This window comes from Myotis nattereri, assembly GCF_964212035.1.
Source record: "Myotis nattereri genome assembly, chromosome: 8".
NCBI classification, from domain to species: domain Eukaryota; kingdom Metazoa; phylum Chordata; class Mammalia; order Chiroptera; family Vespertilionidae; genus Myotis; species Myotis nattereri.
In genome coordinates this window covers 74985788-75003318 of record NC_138083.1, presented here as the reverse complement: position 1 = coordinate 75003318, position 17531 = coordinate 74985788, and the positions used below count along the sequence as shown (strand labels likewise).

General features: G+C 39.2%; 1 protein-coding gene across 3 annotated transcripts in view; it reads right to left on the bottom strand.

Moving 5' to 3' along the window:
* Positions 1 to 4262: 4262 nt before the first annotated feature.
* The window catches only part of GALNT1 (polypeptide N-acetylgalactosaminyltransferase 1), a 77063-nt gene continuing 63794 nt past the window's right edge, over positions 4263 to 17531 (bottom strand). For all 3 annotated transcript variants that reach the window (XM_081097429.1, XM_081097427.1, XM_081097428.1), the window contains 4 exons: positions 16690 to 16829; positions 9840 to 9938; positions 9247 to 9381; positions 4263 to 5199 (listed from right to left, as the gene is read on the bottom strand). In XM_081097429.1, the coding sequence (XP_080953555.1) occupies positions 5053 to 5199; positions 9247 to 9381; positions 9840 to 9938; positions 16690 to 16829 (521 nt within the window). In that variant the 3' untranslated portion in view covers positions 4263 to 5052. The remainder of the gene's footprint in view (positions 5200 to 9246; positions 9382 to 9839; positions 9939 to 16689; positions 16830 to 17531) is intronic.

Below are 17531 nucleotides of genomic sequence, written 5' to 3'. Positions count from 1 at the left end.
CTGAGCCAAACCAGCTAGGGCAGTTTGTTGATTGTTTTTAAATCATTAAAAGGTATTGAATCTTCTCATATGTTTTTCTGTATCAACTGAGATGATTAGGTGGTTTTGTCCTTCATTTCTGTTAATGTGGTATATTACAGCAATTGATTTTTGTAGGTTGAGCCTAGCATTCCAGGAATAAATTCCACTTGGTCATGGTGTAGAATCCTTTTAATGTTTTGTTGAATTATACATTTGCTAGTATTTTGTTAAGAATTTTTGCATCAATATTTATCAGAGACATTGGTGTATTGTTTTATTTTCTTGTTGTCTTTGTCTGGCTTTGGTATCAGGGTAATGCTAGCCTGAAAGAATGAGCTTTGAAGTGTACCCTCTTCTTAAACTTTGTGGAAGAGTTTCAGGATTGGTGTTACATCTTTAAATGTTTTGTAGAATTCACTTGTGAAGTCATCCGGTCTTGGGCTTTTCTTTGTTGGGAACATTTTATTGTTATTACTGACAATCTTCTCACTCATCAGTGGTCTCTTCAGATTTTCTGTTATTTCATTATTTAGTCTTGGCATGTTATGTGTTTCCAGGACCTTATCCATTTCTTCTATGTTATCCAATTTGTTGGTGTATAATTGTTCATAGTATTCTTGGTTGTAATGCCCCCCCTTTCATTTCTGATTTGTTATTTGAATCTTTTTTTTCTTAATTTAGCTAAGGATTTGTCATTTAGTTTATCTTTTAAAAATCTTAATTTTGCTTTTTTCTATTTTTTATTTAGTTTATCTCCGCTCTAATATTTATTATTTCCTTCCTCCTACTATATTTGGTTTTAGGTGTTTTTTTTCTTCCTTTTTTCTGGTTTCTTGAGGTGTAAATTTCAGTTGTTAACTTGAAGTCTTTCTGTTTTTTTATAGTACTCATTTACAGGTACACACTTCCCTCTTTGCACTGCTTTCAGGCATCCGGTAGGCTTGGTATGTTGTTTTGATTTTTACTTGTCTCAAAGGTATTTTCTAGTTTTCCTCATGAGTTCTTTGACCCATTGGTTAAGAGTGTATAATTTAATTTCCACATATTTGTGGATTTTCCAGTTTTCCTTGAGCTATTGATTTCTAGCTTCCTTCCATTGTAATAGGAAAACATGCCTTGTTTGATCTGTCTTCTTGAATTTGACTTGTTTTGTGGCCTAACATGTGGTATACTCTAGGCCAGGGGTGGGCAAACTTATTGACTCGAGGGCCACAATGGGTTCTTAAACTGGACCGGAGGGCCGGAACAAAAGCATGGATGGAGTGTTTGTGTGAACTAATATAAATTCAAAGTAAACATCATTACATAAAAGGGTATGGTCTTTTTTTTTATCCGGCCCGCAGGCCGTAGTTTGCCCACGGCTGCTCTAGAGTGTACCATGTGCACTTGAGAAGAATGTGCCGTCCGCCATAATTGGAGTGTTCTGTATCTATTGATGTCAAATTACTCTGTAGTGTTAATTTATCCACCTGCTTATTGATCTTCTGTCTGGTTGTTCTATCCACTATTATAAGTGAGGAATTGAAATCTCTTTTTATATTGTGTTGCTTTTGCAATAGCTTTTTAGTTGTTTTTCTGCATACAAGTCCTTTGTCAGTTCCATGGATTGCAAACATTTTCTCCTTGGCTGTGGCTTGCCATTTCATTTTAAAAGTATCACTTTTAGAAAAAGGGTTTAATATTGGTGACATTTATTATTTTTTTCTTTTATGGTTAATGTCTGTTGTGTCCCAAAGATATCTTTGCCTACCCCAAGAGTCATGAAAATACTGTGTTCATCTAGACTGTTTTGCCCTTCACATTTAGGCCTGTGGTCCATTTTGAATAAATTGTGTACTGTGTGAAAGCAGAAATGTTTTTTTCCTCATACAGATAATCCAGTTACTCCAGCTCCAACTAAAAAACTTTCCCTATTGAATTGCTTGGTGTTTTGTTGAAAAGCCAATGACCATACACATGTGTGGGCCTATTTCTGGACTCTCTTCTATCTCCTGATGTGTTTGCCCTAACTTTAGTACTACACTCTCTTAATCACTATAGCTTTTAAAGCAAGTCATGAAATTGAGGAGTGTTAAGTCTTCCAATTTTTTCTTCAAGATTATCTTGCCTATCCTGGGTCTGGTGCATTTCCATATAGACTAGGATTTGCTAATTGATACAAGACAGTCTCATTAAGACTTTGATTTCACTGAATCTATAGCTTAATTTGTGCAAAATTGAGATCTTAACATTATGCAGTCTTTCAATCCATAAGCATATTTGTGTTCTATAGTTTCTCAGCAACATTTTATAGTTTTCATGATATAAGTTGCATACATCTTAGTTCCTTTTGAGTTATGCAACTTAGATGATGCTATTGTTTTCTAATTTCCCTTGTGAATTCTTTGCTCGTGTACAGACAGTACATCTAGAGTTTTGCCTCATATCCTGCAAAATGTATAGTCCTGGTAGATTTATCAAGCAAACACTCAGTAATCTTCAAGAAATCAAATGGGAGCTGTGTCATATAATTAGAAATACATCTAATTTCCCAAACAGTGTAAAAAGTGATTGTTTGTATTCCTCCTTTCATGGTTATCCCTCAGGAATATTACCTTCTGATTTTCTTTCTCCTTTGAATAACATGTAGTTCTGGAATTAACTTGCTCTTGGTATTCTTCTTGGGAGATGAAAAGAGCACCACATCTTGACAGAGGAACCTCTGTTTTTCAGTGAATGTCAAATAGGGAAAGGAAGACATGGCCTATGTGCTGCCCTGTTTTTCAGAATGGTGAACAAAGTACTTTTTTTCCCCTTCAAGAATGCAAATAAGAACAGAAAGACATTAAAATGGATTGGAATTGGAGTAGGGTGGATAGATTTGTGATATTTAAATTATCCTGGTCACATTTATGAATTCGTCACTGGTCAAATAATAATCCCATCTTTTCATCCTTTGCCTTCTTTTTCATTTATTCTTTTCTTCTCAGTTTGATTTATAACGGAGTAATTAGCATATTGCCTAACCTACAAATGGATATAATGATCAGGGACTCATTTTAACTTCAAATAACATCAATGTAAGGCACAACTATTCAGGAATATTTTATATTTTCAAAGTATTTAGGAATTCTTTAATTAGAAAAATAAAGGCAATGGGGTTATCTAACAGGTTCTAAAAGTACCCATGAATTAATCACTCATACCCCCCTCTTAAAAAACAAAAAACAAAACTTTAAATCACACTGCTATTAAGCTTTCTTACAGTAAGGAAGAAAACCAAGCTATGCTTGAGTACAAAAGCTGAAATTCTGAGCATGAAAATAATTTTTGATTAGACATCTGGTTTACTCAAGCATTAGGCCTACATGAAGCAGGAAAAATAATTCCATCAGTACTGCTTAATTGCAAATTTCCTGGGGACAAAATGTTTGCAGTCTGTACTACAGACTCACCTTAAAGCATCCACGTGCGCTTGATACTGATGACTTGAAATGAGAACTTTCTGTAACTGGACTTGGGAGTATCTAGTGATGCAACTTTTAGAAACATTCTTAGGCACAAGAAATAGCAGTGCCTGCAGTGAAAGTCTTTGATAATCAAAGAAAAGAGTATCACTTAAATAAAATCTTATAAATAAAGGAAAACATATGCACTTTTGCCAATGGATTGCTTTACTTATCAGAAAAAATGTCACAATGAGATTTTCTATGAGATTAAAACTTAATTGATATTTAACTTTTAATTGATACTCAGGTTATTTTGCAGTATTAGAAAACAAAAAGGAAACCAATTTAATCTAAATTTAGGAAAGAAGTGCAGGATTAATAATATGGAATAATAACTGCACTTTTTTGGCTAACTCATTTAAAAAATGCCAATTAAACATTTTCCATAAAATTTTATTATTTTTTTTAAAAAAGCAGCAGTTCATTACAATTCAAGAACCTAATCTAAATATGCACTTGACAATGAAGCACATCTGAGTATGGAGTGAAAACTGTTTTCCAAAAAACCATCAAATGCATCATCTCCAAATACCCAAATAATAAATCACTTCCGCAGGCCTTTTGTTGAGTGGAGTCATAAACCAAAAACTGAAGATTTATTGCTGTGAAAACAAACCTGTAGTACAGTAGATGAATCTTGGGTATTAAGCATAATCGGCTGAATCAAGTTAAGTTGAAAATCTATTAAGAAATCTGTGTGTGTGAGAAAGTCCGTAAGCCAGCTGACCCAAGAGCAACTGAGATATCTAACTGTTCAGTGAGACCAAACATTATTTTAAATCTCCATTTTTGGAAGGCAATTAAAAATTACAATTCCAACAGCCCACAAACCAAATTTTAAAAATTGTAGAAAGCAATTAAAACTACGTTCAAAGAGCCTTTTCCCCCAGCTCAATTTCAGCACCCCAAGGAGAAATAAAAAAGCATCCATGACTATCACAGATGAAAACAAAATGAATGTCACTGGAATCAGTTTTTCCCCACCGAGGTATAAAATCTATATAGAAATTTGATACTATACTATAACAAATTGTACTTCTCATAGTTCTGTTTTAATTTCCTTTAAACCCTGTTTAATATAGTTTTTTTTTTTTGTAAAAATGTTATTTTCATGATTTGAACCTGGTTCCAGTTCTTTTCATGTATTTTTGTATCAATATTAATATACTGGCTACCAGTTCTATCTTGGAAATTCTTCACTGTGACAGCATGCCCAGCGGAAACCACTGCTGTGCAAGCAGACCCTCCGAGGCGCAGCTTTCCGGAAGCACATGTCGCTGATTGTTTCACTGTCTGAATAGTCTTTACAATGACTCTTGACGAAAGCCTCTTCGACCTTGTAAACATCAGTGTGCACAGTCTCGCTACGTGGCAGGAGGCTGGTTCACGGCGCGTGAGGAGCGAGTCTAGTCTTACTGGCTGAGAACCCTCACGTCCCGCAGGAGGGAGCACTGTCCCTTTTTTGCTACGTAAGAATGTGGCAGAAATGTATGCTGAGGTAGCCCAGTCAACCCTTATTTTTTTTTCTTGTGTAAATTTGGTCTCAGAATATTTCTGGAAGGGTGACGTTGCGGAGAAGCCACTGCTGGGACCGGCCTCCGCTGCAGTCTCTGATGCTGGGCACCTGGCTGTCCTCCTCCGTGGCTTTATCCAGGCACTGGTTACTGTTCACATGCTGCAGGGTCAATTTCTGAAAAGCACAGAAAAAGAGTCTTAACATGAAAGTGGAAAACAACAAAAACATCTCAGCCATCATTTCTGGTGATTATTGAATTCTTCAGTAGAAAAGGGATTTTTTGTAATATACATTATGTAAATAATAATGGAGAAAGGCATCTATGTAAAGATAGCATTAGGAACTGTGGGAGGGAGAAAGGCACTGGGGTACAGGGGATTCTACTGGCCTTGCAGTAAGATGACCTACATTCTAGTCCTATTCTCCCATAAGCTCTGTGAGAAATTTTACTTTTTTGTGCTTCAGTTTCCTAAGAATATGATTGGATTAGCTGTTCTTAATTTAGGATCCTTAACCTATTTTCAAAAAGCTATTTCAAAATTGCTTCATTTCCCTATGATAAGGCTGTTCAAATGCATCCTGTGCTTCCATGCAGGTCCTTTGTAAGATTCAAAATCATAAGGAATCCTAAGATTTATACACAGTTCTTAGTAAGTGGCCAATAGATACAGCTATGTACCTTCTGTCATGCTGGTTTTGGGGATACTTTTAAAAGGACAGGCCAGAGGAGAGCTAGCAGGCACACTGACTCACAGTACTGCATCTGATTCTCAGCAGCCCTGGTCAGGGTAAGGACGCCAAAGCAACTGTGTAGGAATCTGTATCGAGCATTACCCTATAAGGGTTTATACATGTAAAGGAAATGTGAAAATGTTTACTGATATACACTTATCTCACTTTTTACTTATGGCACTATTTTAATGTAATTAACATTACAGTGGAGCTCAAAAATTCCTATTGCGTGAACTTAAAACCTAGTGATTGAGTATAATACAACTATTTTAGCTTACAGTCATTTATCCCGTATTGTGGTCAAAGCAGAAATTGGCCAAAGGCAGTACACATGTGCAGATGTCATAGTTTACTACCAACGCTGACTGTAGGTTCAGTATTACATATGTTAATTCTTATAGAACCTGGACCAGAGTCAGCATGATTGTGGTGGTTTTTATGCAGATATTCTATAGTTTACTTGTTGAGAGAAAGGGCTATGCAGTCAGACATTTCTAGAATAAATTCCAGATTTATCACATACCAACTACTGCCACAGACTGTTTTATGATGGAGATATGTTCTGAGCAATGTATCATCAGGCAATTCCATCATTGTGTGAACGTCATAAGAGTGACTTACACAAACCTAGATGTTACAGCCTATTGCTCCTACGCTGCAAGCCCGTACAGCACATCACTACAGAAAACAGTACAAGATTAAATCAAGCACAAGAGAAATTGATGCAATCAAGAAAATGCCGTAAACACAGGATGGATGAGGCTGCTGCCTGTTTAAACACGGTATGCTGTTTTACAGCAAACCTTTTTTGTTTGTAAGTAGAAAGAGTAGACTCTACTATATTTCGTTATTTTTAAATACATAAACCAGTAACACAGTCATTATCAAGTATTATGTACTGTACGTAATTGTCTGTGTTGTAGTATCAAACCACTTGGCAGCGCAGTAGGTTTATACCAGCGTCACCACAAATAGGTGAGAGATGTGCTGTAACGCCGGGTCATGCAATTGGAATTTTTCAGCTCCACTGTAATACGTGTTCTGTTGTATGTGGTGCTTGACTGCCCCTGAACAAAAACCTCTCTGAGCCCCAGGTTCATATCTATAAAATGGGGACAAAAATGCTTGAAACGGTTAAGAGGAAAGATTAAGATAATGTACAGAAAGTGCTAGCTCAGAGGAAGCTCCTGATAAATGGCACTCACGCTGGAAAAACTCAATAGCCTAGCAACACCCCCAGCAGCCAGGAACGCGATCTGGCAGAACAGAGAGCTGGAGGTCCCCGTGCACACCGCCTGCTGCCCAGGCCTTGGGTCACGTGTAAGACAAAACCCTCAGACATTCCAGAAGGCCCTGAAAAGCTTCTCTGAGTGTCAACTGTTAGTGTTAATAAAAATATACAAATTGGACACAACAAAAAATTTAGTAGGGGAATTGGTCCTCTCATCCCAATTTCTAAAATTATTTCACTTATTTAGGTTTATTAAAATGAACTCCTAACACAGACACCGGTTACTGGTCCACTCTGGGTGCAGCTGAATCCACATGGGAAGCCACTTACCTCCAGGCTTACTAAGACAAGTCAACCCCTGTTTATGTTACCTAACTGACAGGCTGTCCTTTTTTAATGAACATTAATTGGGAGGCTTTTAATTTTTAAAACACTTGGGTTGTCACGATGACTCTGGGATGCCACTGGCATTTACGGTCTGGGGTCAGAGACTGCACACTGCAGTACGCAGTACTACCCAAAATGGCAGTAGCATGTACCACAAAAAACCCTGGAACTGAATATTCAGGCTATTTCCAATGGTAATTTTAACTTGGCTACTGCTATATTTAATGTTATTTTTACTATAGTTTACATGGTGAAGGGAGACCCAGGAATTATAAAACATGGTGTTTGCCCTCTAGGATCTAACCATCTATAGTCCAGAAAAGACTGGTAGATAAAAAATAAACACTACAGCCCTAACCGGTTTGGCTCAGTGGATAGAGCGTCGGCCTTTGGACTCAAGGGTCCCAGGTTCGATTCCGGTCAAGGGCATGTACCTCGGTTGCGGGCACATACCCAGTGGGGAGTGTGCAGGAGGCAGCTGATCGATGTTTCTCTCTCATCGATGTTTCTGACTCTATCCCTCTCCCTTCCTCTCTGTAAAAAAATCAATAAAATATATTTTAAAAAATAAATAAATAAATAAACACTACAAAGAAGCAGAGCATTAGAGGGGTCAGAGACGATTATAACTAAATTATGACAGAGCTAATTTCTGGTAGGGATTCATGCAAGTGATGTCAAAGATGGGCCCTCAAGAATGGGTAGGATTTGTTAGGTAGAGGGAAGTGTATGATCTTAAATGTAAAGTGGGAAAGTACAGGGCAAGTTCAGAAAATAGCAGGTTGGTGATGAAAGTGGACCAGGGTTTGTATATGGCAACATATAGGGAGAAAAGATGGGCAAAGTCATAACTTTGGACATCTCCATAAGGGAAAGAATGAAAAAGCAGAGTGAGCCAAGCACACAAAAGGAAATAGAGAGAAAGCTAAGAGAAGACACTAAACAGTAGTGTATCTAAAGTCAGTGGGTAAGATGCTTCTAAACTATCATCAGCTCAGCAACAGCCACGAGGAGCTCCGCATCCAGAGCCCGAGAAGCCAGGTGGAGGCAGGAGCCGGGGCTGGGAAGCAGAGGCGCGAGCTGGCCATTCACTCGCCATCTATCAATGCGCATAGAAAGTAAAGTCTTTTACTTCAGGAACAAGTCTTTCCTTACAGAAAGAAGAACACTAGGGCTTATAAACAGAAAAAGAAGAACCAGAGAAAAGACATCTTGATGCTGATTCCAGAACCGTAGAGCAAAACCACAAGTTGGGAGGTTGGTCAGACAGGAGGTGAGGGGGGGTTGTCACTGAACTATCCTCGTGAGCCAGAGTTTCATTAACTGGGGCTAAGTGTTTAATGCAGGACTTACAGAGCCTACTTACCGCTCCATTCCCTCTTGCAAGCCTGCGAGCTTGAGGACATACAGAGGGATGGGAGCTACTTAGTGACAAGGACCCAGGGACTGGAGGCAAGGCCAGTTTAATTTCAGGGAGATTAAAACATGCTTATTTTATGCATATTGTTTTTCCCACCTGTCAATCTTTAGAGCAGGGGTCCTCAAACTACAGCCCGCGGGCCACATGCAAATACAAATGTTGTATTTGTTCCCGTTTTGTTTTTTTACTTCAAAATAAGATATGTGCGGTGTGCATAGGAATTTGTTCATAGTTTTTTTTTAAACTATAGTCCGGCCCTCCAACGGTCTGAGGGACAGTGAACTGGCCCCCTGTTTAAAAAGTTTGAGGACCCCTGCTTTAGAGTATAAGAACAATTTGACCTATATTCAGATTCCCCAAGAGTTCATTTTTTAGCGATAAAGTCTATAAATATACCCAACAGCACATATCATTTTATATATTTTATCTTATTCACGTACATATAACTTACCACGGGATCATACTCCCAAAGTTGGTTGCCTTTTAGGTGGTGGCATTTGAGCATTGTGACTGGGCCGTTGAGTTTGGAGACATCCAAGCAAAGGTCATCTGTCCTAATTTCTTTGTTGGCAGTGTAAGAGAAAACCTGAAAAACAAGCATGCCCCCATGTAAGCCGTCACAGTACAGCCAGTGTTTTATACACCCAATATCTGGAGGGGAAAAAACAAATAATTCAAGAAAAACAATTTTGAACTTTATTAATGTAATAGAGAGTAAGTGACTCAGAATAGCTACCACTAACTTTACACAGAGGAAAGAAAAAATTCCTATGTACACACTGAGTGTATTGTCAAGGACTGTCATCTGTTTGCGAAAAAGGGCAAAATAAACCTCACGCACAGCAACGTAAATACAGTTCTCACAAGGGGCCTTTTACAAATGTTTCACTTAAAAATAATCATTAGATTGAAGGCTCCCTTCTCCTAAAGGTCTTTATTATTTTCTACTTAAATGTAGGAAAGTATTTCCTGAATGACATCATGAGATTAAATGAACAGAAAAATCTGAAAATTATCCCTTTAAAGCTTTACTAAAATACTCACCTGATTGCCACCCATACCGTGACAGTTAAAGATTCCAACTTTTTCATTCTCTTTTCTAGCCATGTTATCAAGACACTGATTTGTTTCTACATTGCGTATCTATGGGACAGAGAATAACGCAAACATCAGAAGGGAAAGAGATTAACCAGACGCATAGGTACAGATACGCACACATTAAAATCAATCTAAACTTTACTATAAAACAACCTCAGACGCATGACAAGGGCTATGAGTTTGGGGGATGGAGGAGCAGCAGCAGCGGAATCAATGTCTACCTAAAATTTTGGGGTCTAGAGAGGTCTTACTCATGTTTGTGTTTCAGAGAGAAATCCTTAAAATTCTTATTTCTTTTTCCCCCCAAGCTTTTCTTCTGGGATTTGTATTTAGTTCAATAAGCTCTATTTTGCCTAATAATTTAAAGCAATTTAACAACTCCTGTGGATACAATAATTTTGATGACTACTCTGATGAGCTCTTAGGCTACTCAATGGGGATACTTTCTAATCAGAGTTTGGAGCTTGGCTTCACGGGGAGTATAATCATGGTGTGGTGCAAACACCACTCTTTCGTTAGATGACCATCAGTTACATAAAAGGAATTTAAGCCAGTTATCAAAATCAGGAGGAGTATTTTAAGCAATGCCCCTTGATATGTTTGTTTCCTCTGAATTGTTGCAGTTTAAAAGCATATTGTGAACTAACAGACATTTGAAAGTCCTCAATCTATTCCTATGGATGTTAGCAGGTAGGCCAAAGGGAGATACAGTGGGGCCTTGACTTACGAGTGTCCCGACTAACGAATTTTTCAAGACAACGAGCCGTCTCTCGGCCGATTTTTTGCTTTGAGTTGCGAGCTAAAATTCAGGTTACGAGCCAGCTTCAGATACCCCACCGCTAGTTGGCGCAGCAAACGTCACAGTGAACGCCACATCAGCAGCCCAGCATCACGTGTCTCACTCGTTCACTTTAATGATTTTTTTTTTTTTTATTGCTTAAAGTATTAACTTTAATGATTTGACATACAAGTAATTTGAGTTTCGAGCTTGGTCACGGAATGAATTAAACTCGTAAGTCAAGGCCCCACTGTATACGACAAACTACACCTGTCATGTCATGTAGACAGAAGAAAATGTAACTAGTTTTGTGTTGTGATGAAGTGTGGATAAAGTTAAAACCACAAATAAGCCATTTTTTATAAACAAATGTACAGTCTACATATTATTCCAATATTGTGTAAGGTACTAACAAGCCCATATGCATTATTATAAAGATGCAAAAACATAGGTGTGAAAAACTATTATTCACGGCTCTCAGGAATAGGAACTGGGATTTTGGCATAAGTGGGACCTGGGCTTCAATCCAAATAACCCAAACCTTCTGAGATCAATTTCCTAACAGTACCTGGGAGGTACCTGGCTCTGTGCTGGGTTAGGTAATACAATGCACATCCACGTATCTATTCAGAGTCTAGCTCAGAAATAGTAACAATCTGCTATTCCTCCCATCTCAAACTCAGTTCATATAAGACAGGATTTTCCCAAGTATAATGCTGATAGTTGGAAAATACAGGCTGACATAAAATGTACAGGCATGTTATCAGGAAGAAGAGAAATTATAGAAAAGAATTTAAGAGTGGTTAATGTAAGGATGTTCTAGTCCAGTGGTCAGCAAACTGCGGCTTGCGAGCCACATGCGGCTCTTTGGCTCCTTGAGTGTGGCTTTTCCACAAAATACTGACTTCTGCGCATGGGCCACGAAGTTTCAATCGCACTGTACGTGTGCGCCCACTCGTGGTATTTTGTGGAAGAGCCACACTCAAGGGGCCAAAGAGCCGCATATGGCTCACGAGCCGTGGTTTGCCGACCACAGTTCTAGTCAAATGTTGCCTTTGCTGGATTTCTAAAAAAAAAAAAAAAAGGACAAAAACTAGAAAAAAAAAAAGTGAGAACCTCCTGACAAGTTAGGATTTTGAAGTGTAATCTAAGGAAAAGATGGGCTAGCTTCTGGGTTCTCCCGCGCTTAGAAGGCTCTGTCCCATCTCTGGTTTACATACAGGACAGATCCACAAAAAGTGCTCAGTAGTCTTATTACACTATGAATTTCTTCTGGTTTATTCACATTTCAAGTGATATTTTGATGACTATCTTGGAAAGAGAAACAAGAGAAGTCCCCTTCTTTGGTAACACAGTACTTGAAGATTATCAGGATTTCCAATACCAACTGAGATTCTAAATTATTGAGTCACCTCAAACTAAAAGACCGATTTGCTATAGAAAAAGAAGGGAGCTCTTCTCATTGGGAGTAGATACTCCTGAATATAAATGTTCTTCTGATGTTCTCTTTAATGGAGCAGAAAATAACTACTGACAGGGTGGTTGGGAATTTGATGTAATACATCCCTAAGAAAGTTGTTTTAGGATGCACATTTTCTAAATCACTTGAGAGTAAAGATGATTATGGAAGATATACAGCAGTTATGAGTTTTTAATTCGCTGGGTTTGACAAGCAAATATGAACAACTCAACTTTAGGGCCTGGGAAGGGTGAAATTTATGGAATGATGGCAAGATCGATGAACAGCCTCCTGTATTGGCTATTGTGTTGATAATGTCCCCACCTTTGTCCAACAGAACTTTCTATGATGATGGAAATGCTTTATATCTGTGCCATCCAATATGGAGCCACCAGCCACAGGTGCCTAGTGTGACTGAGGCATTGAATTTGAATTTAATTTAAACAGCCACATGTGGCTACTGGCTACAACACTGGCTGTGCAGGACTACATGCTGACACACAGGAAAAAGTCTTCCACCTTTTGTGAGGGCTACTTGTCAATGAGAGAAATGGTGCACAAGCTGGCTAGGAAGCTGCTACCACAGCCTGGGCCCTCTGTGGAGGCACGTGGAAGGCCCAAGTTAGTAGACATCCTAGGGCAGCCGTGGGCAAACTACGGCCCGCGGGCCGGATCCGGCCCATTTGAAATGAATAAAACTAAAAAAAAAAAAAAAAAAAAAGACCGTACCCTTTTATGTAATGATGTTTACTTTGAATTTATATTAGTTCACACAAATACTCCATCCATGCTTTTGTTCCAGCCCTCCGGTCCAGTTTAAGAACCCATTGTGGCCCTCGAGTCAAAAAGTTTGCCCACCCCTGTCCTAGGGGATCTAAATTATGTCAAAGGGGAAGGTTTGTAGACGAATGGTCCTTTTTATAGGATTTCTTTATGACTGAATAATACCAGTCATAGAACCAGAACTGCCAATGAGCCAAACCAAAACAGTTGTAGGCACCATGTACAACTAATTGTGAGACTGCCAAAGCGTGAGGAATTGTTAGAAGCAGGAAGTTTTCTACCTCAATCATAGCAATATCTGAACTGTGGTGGTCAGGGAATTAGCTGCACTTTCACGGTGTCTGGAGGCAGATGGGTGGGAGTGAGAGTGGGTTTGGGGATGCAGACCTGGCCCTCACTCCGACACTTCCATTACATGCCATGAAACCATTGGCAGGTCGGGATCCTAAGACAGTGATGCCCCGAACCACAATCTGAACAACATTATCTGGCCAGGTTTGGATACACGTGCTACTGAAAGGATTTTGCAATCAAACGTGTTTGGGAAATACTGGGTTAAACAAGTTTAAATAGGTTTATTTGCTAAAAGACTTCTCAAAGCCTTTTACATGCTGTGACTCTTGGTAGGGTAGGGTCTGATAGTATAGGAGGACATTAAAAAATAGCATTTCCCAAACATTTTGGGCCACAAAATCCACTCCCTCTCTCCCACCCGTCTTTCTGAGTGAGCACCCTGAGGGACAGCGGATACAGCATTCTCTACTCAGTAAATGGGAAATGCTGCTGTAAAAACCTCATTTTCTCACCTGTAAAACAGGGATACCAGTCTCAGGGGTGCTGAGATCTCTCAATGAGCCTCGTAGGAACTGACACATAGTAGGCCCACAATAAATGTCCGTTTCCCTTCCTTATCCACAGATCAAGTAACTCTTTAGTTCCTTCTGACGTAGCAACTTAGGTATATACATCTATCTCTAAAATATTATTTTTCACTTTAAGAGTTGAAAATAATTGTGAATGCACTCATTCTTGGGAAACCGCTAAGAATCAGAGCTAAGTTCCTTCATTTCTACTCTAGCCTCCTCACAAATCTTGCCATCTCCATTAGGGGGGGACAACGTTAGCGGTTAAAGAATTTTTGGCATCTAGTAAAATAGAATATGGAGTCACTTTTTCAATCCTTGCCATAAGGTAAAGATTGGTTAGATGTGAGGAACAGTATGGGATCAGTGGCTAAGAATACAGGCTCTTGAGCCAGACTGCCTGCTTTTGAATCCTGTCTTTTCCATTTTGTGGCTGTGACCTTTGCCCTGTTGTTTAAACCATTTACGTATGCCTCAATTTACTTACTGTGAAGTGGGGAGAACAGCACCTATATCTCATAGTGTTAATGTGAGGATAAAGAGTTAATATTGGTGAAGCACTCAGGTTGGTGCTAGACATGGAGCTCATGCTCACTGAACCTTAGGATCATCAGATCTGCCTGGAGAAGCTACGGTCAGTCTAGAGACTGGCTAACCCACTAGGGGTATGAATTCCTTGCTTTTTGTGGTTGTTGTTTAAAATATTCATCTCCTGGATTAACAGCTATTAGATATCACAATGGAACACATTTATTCAGTTCCAGGCCCTACAGGAGCTTAGGAGAGTTGGGCTCAGTGAAATCAGAGATGAAGTTTACACTTTCCAATTTCCCTTCCTACTCTGAAAGCCTGTGATTCCAGGTCTCCCGGGCCCGAGTCTGACAAAAGACCCGTGAAGGCTAGGTTCCAGGCTGTCGTGAAGGAGGCTCACGCAGGCAGAGCTCTGATCACAAGCTTGAGAACGCCTGGCCCCGGTCCGGCAATCAGCTTTCATCTGCATAGTGTGGCTTGCCATGAAGGGTACACAAGAGTAAGCCAGCTGCTTAGCTAAGAACAAGCAGGCCACAGAGGGTTAAATCTGTTCCTTATAGAGAAAGCCAGCTGGCAAGAGGCAGGTAAAAGGCAAGTTTGCTTTGGCAATCGTCTGCTATGGGTTAGACAAGTGGCTCTTTGTAATACACCTATATTCTGGCTCAGCTAACAACGCCCAGGTGTTGTCCAAAACTGGGTCAGTTGAAAGGGAAAGAACACCTTTTCATTCTTTATTCTAAAGGCAAGTGACAGGAGCAACTGCTATGAATCTTCCCATGGCACATCACCTTCCCCGGGCCTTTCTTGACCTGAATGAGGCTACAGCAAAGGGAACAGATGCTCATTAATGAGGCAACACACTCCACATCACTTATTTGAGGGTGAATTACTTAAAGCACAACGACATTCAGAGGTAGGGAACTTTCAGCCCCGAAGCAGCCTCAGTAACTACTAAGGACAACACGGGAGAAAACACAACCAGGTTGAAACTGCTCTAGCTCACCACCATCGGCTCCCTCTGGGATCTATTTGCTCCCACATCCTGTTTCTAAATGACATCTTTTCCCCAATCCCCATCCCCAATACCACCTCTTCCCTCTTATATGAGCAAACAAGTCATTAGAACTTCCTCACACTTCCACCACAAACCACCAGCTTCTTCTCCCCCCAAATCTACAACTGGCCGGCACTAGCCCATTCCCTCTACCTTCTTCCCAGTACCAATGGATGAACTGCCTTCTCCCCTGCCCCCACTTCTCCCTCCCCTGTATACTGCAGGCATCCCTCCCATTCCTCCCACATAACTCCTGCAATCAGTGGCTTGATTTGAGCATATTCACATTTTCTTTTTTGGGTCATTTGCATTAGCACAGTTTCATCATAGCAAAAATAAACAACAAAAATTCTTACTTAACCTCATATTCCCCTCCAGCAACCACCCATCACTCTGCTCTTTTTTCTGTAACAAAATTTCTTCCAAGACTTGTCCACTCATGATCTCCACTTCCTTTTCTCCCTCAATCCCTTGAAGCCATCAGGGACTTTGTCCCTACCAATCTCCATGGGACCCCTCCTGACACAGATTCCTTGATTTGACCAGACCTCTCAGTTAAAGAAAAGGACCTGGATTTCCCATCCACAGAGCACAGTTTGGGCTGGAGGCAGAATGGGACACTTTAAGAACACTGTGGATTAGGGCACATGTCTCTCTCACATCAAACCCTATACTATGGGCACCCATAAAGATACAAAGGCCAAACTCCAAAGCACAACTAACTATGTTAATTACAAGCATTAAGAAGCACATTATTTCAGGTTTCAAGAAAACTTGTTGCCGAATTCTAAGAGCAATGACTAAAGGCATCATCAGAAACAAACATGCTACCAACATTCTTTCCATCGCCCCACCCAAAATGAGATTTAGAACTCACAAAGGAAAAATAATGAGTATTAAAAATACAATTAATTATCAATGGCCTTGCAAGTTTCCTTGTCAGTTCTTTATAATTTATTATATTTACTTTGAAGTTCTTCAAGTTTTGATTCAGGCTAATTAACATTAGGACATTAACTTTAGGAGTATATGGTTTCAACTAAATGGGTCAGTTTGTTAAAATTAGAAGTCTATGGAAGACACTAATATTTTGTAACGAGAGTCCAACTATGAAAGGCTAGGGGTAGAGCATTCTTATTTTAAGAAAATACAATAAAAAAACAGTAAGGTTTCAAGTTTTGAGGTAGACTGTCAACTAATAAGAATTTTCCCACACTTATGATTATGTAATTTTAATATGAAGGTACTTCTTGTTGGACGTTTAACCTCTATTGATTTTGATATGTGAGAATATAATAACCACATAGAATACTATTTTTTTTTTTTACCTCTCCCAAAGAGAAATAGTGACGTGGAATCTGCGAATCAGGATAAATATTCTCTAGGTACCAAGAGAAAGGTTTGCATTGGAGTTTGTGTCTTAGACCAAGTCTTGATGCTATATCTCCATAATCTACCTTCGTAACACCTGTTAAAAGAAATGAGTGATTGAATTATTGATGTTCTATTGGTAGCATATTTCTATTTATGTATTACATCTAACTAAGCCAGATGATGGGAAAAGTGGCACCATTTTGGTGATGTGTGACTATTCAAGTGATATACCATAGATCCACTTCCCAAAGTATAAAATGAGGAAATAAATTTAATTTTTCTTTGGAAAAAATGTACTAATATATGTGAGAATGGTATACTTGCTAATAATAATACAAATGTAAGTTATATGGGATCAGAAAACTTTACTATGTTAAGGCAAAAACAAAAATCAAGATTTATTTTGCCCAAATAAATGTCGAGGAGGGAATGGTAACACTGCCAGGCAGATTTCCAGCTCATCGAACAGCTATTCCCACAAAACTGAAGATGAGACAAACGTCTGGAGAAAAGTCCCTGGAGGCATGCTACCACTGGGCTCGGACGGGCTTGGAGATTCTCAGCACTTCACATCAACGTTAAATGTCGCAGTTAGGTAACAACACACGTAACACCTGGACTAACAGTAATTTCTACAATACTGACCTGGATAACTTATTATTGTTAATAATATATTATACCAGGCATTCTGCTAAACACTCTATTTTCTTTATTCCTCACTCGAGGACATGCTTTTATTGATTTTGAAAGAAACAGTGATGTGAGAGAAACCACTGATTGGTGCCTCCTGTATGTA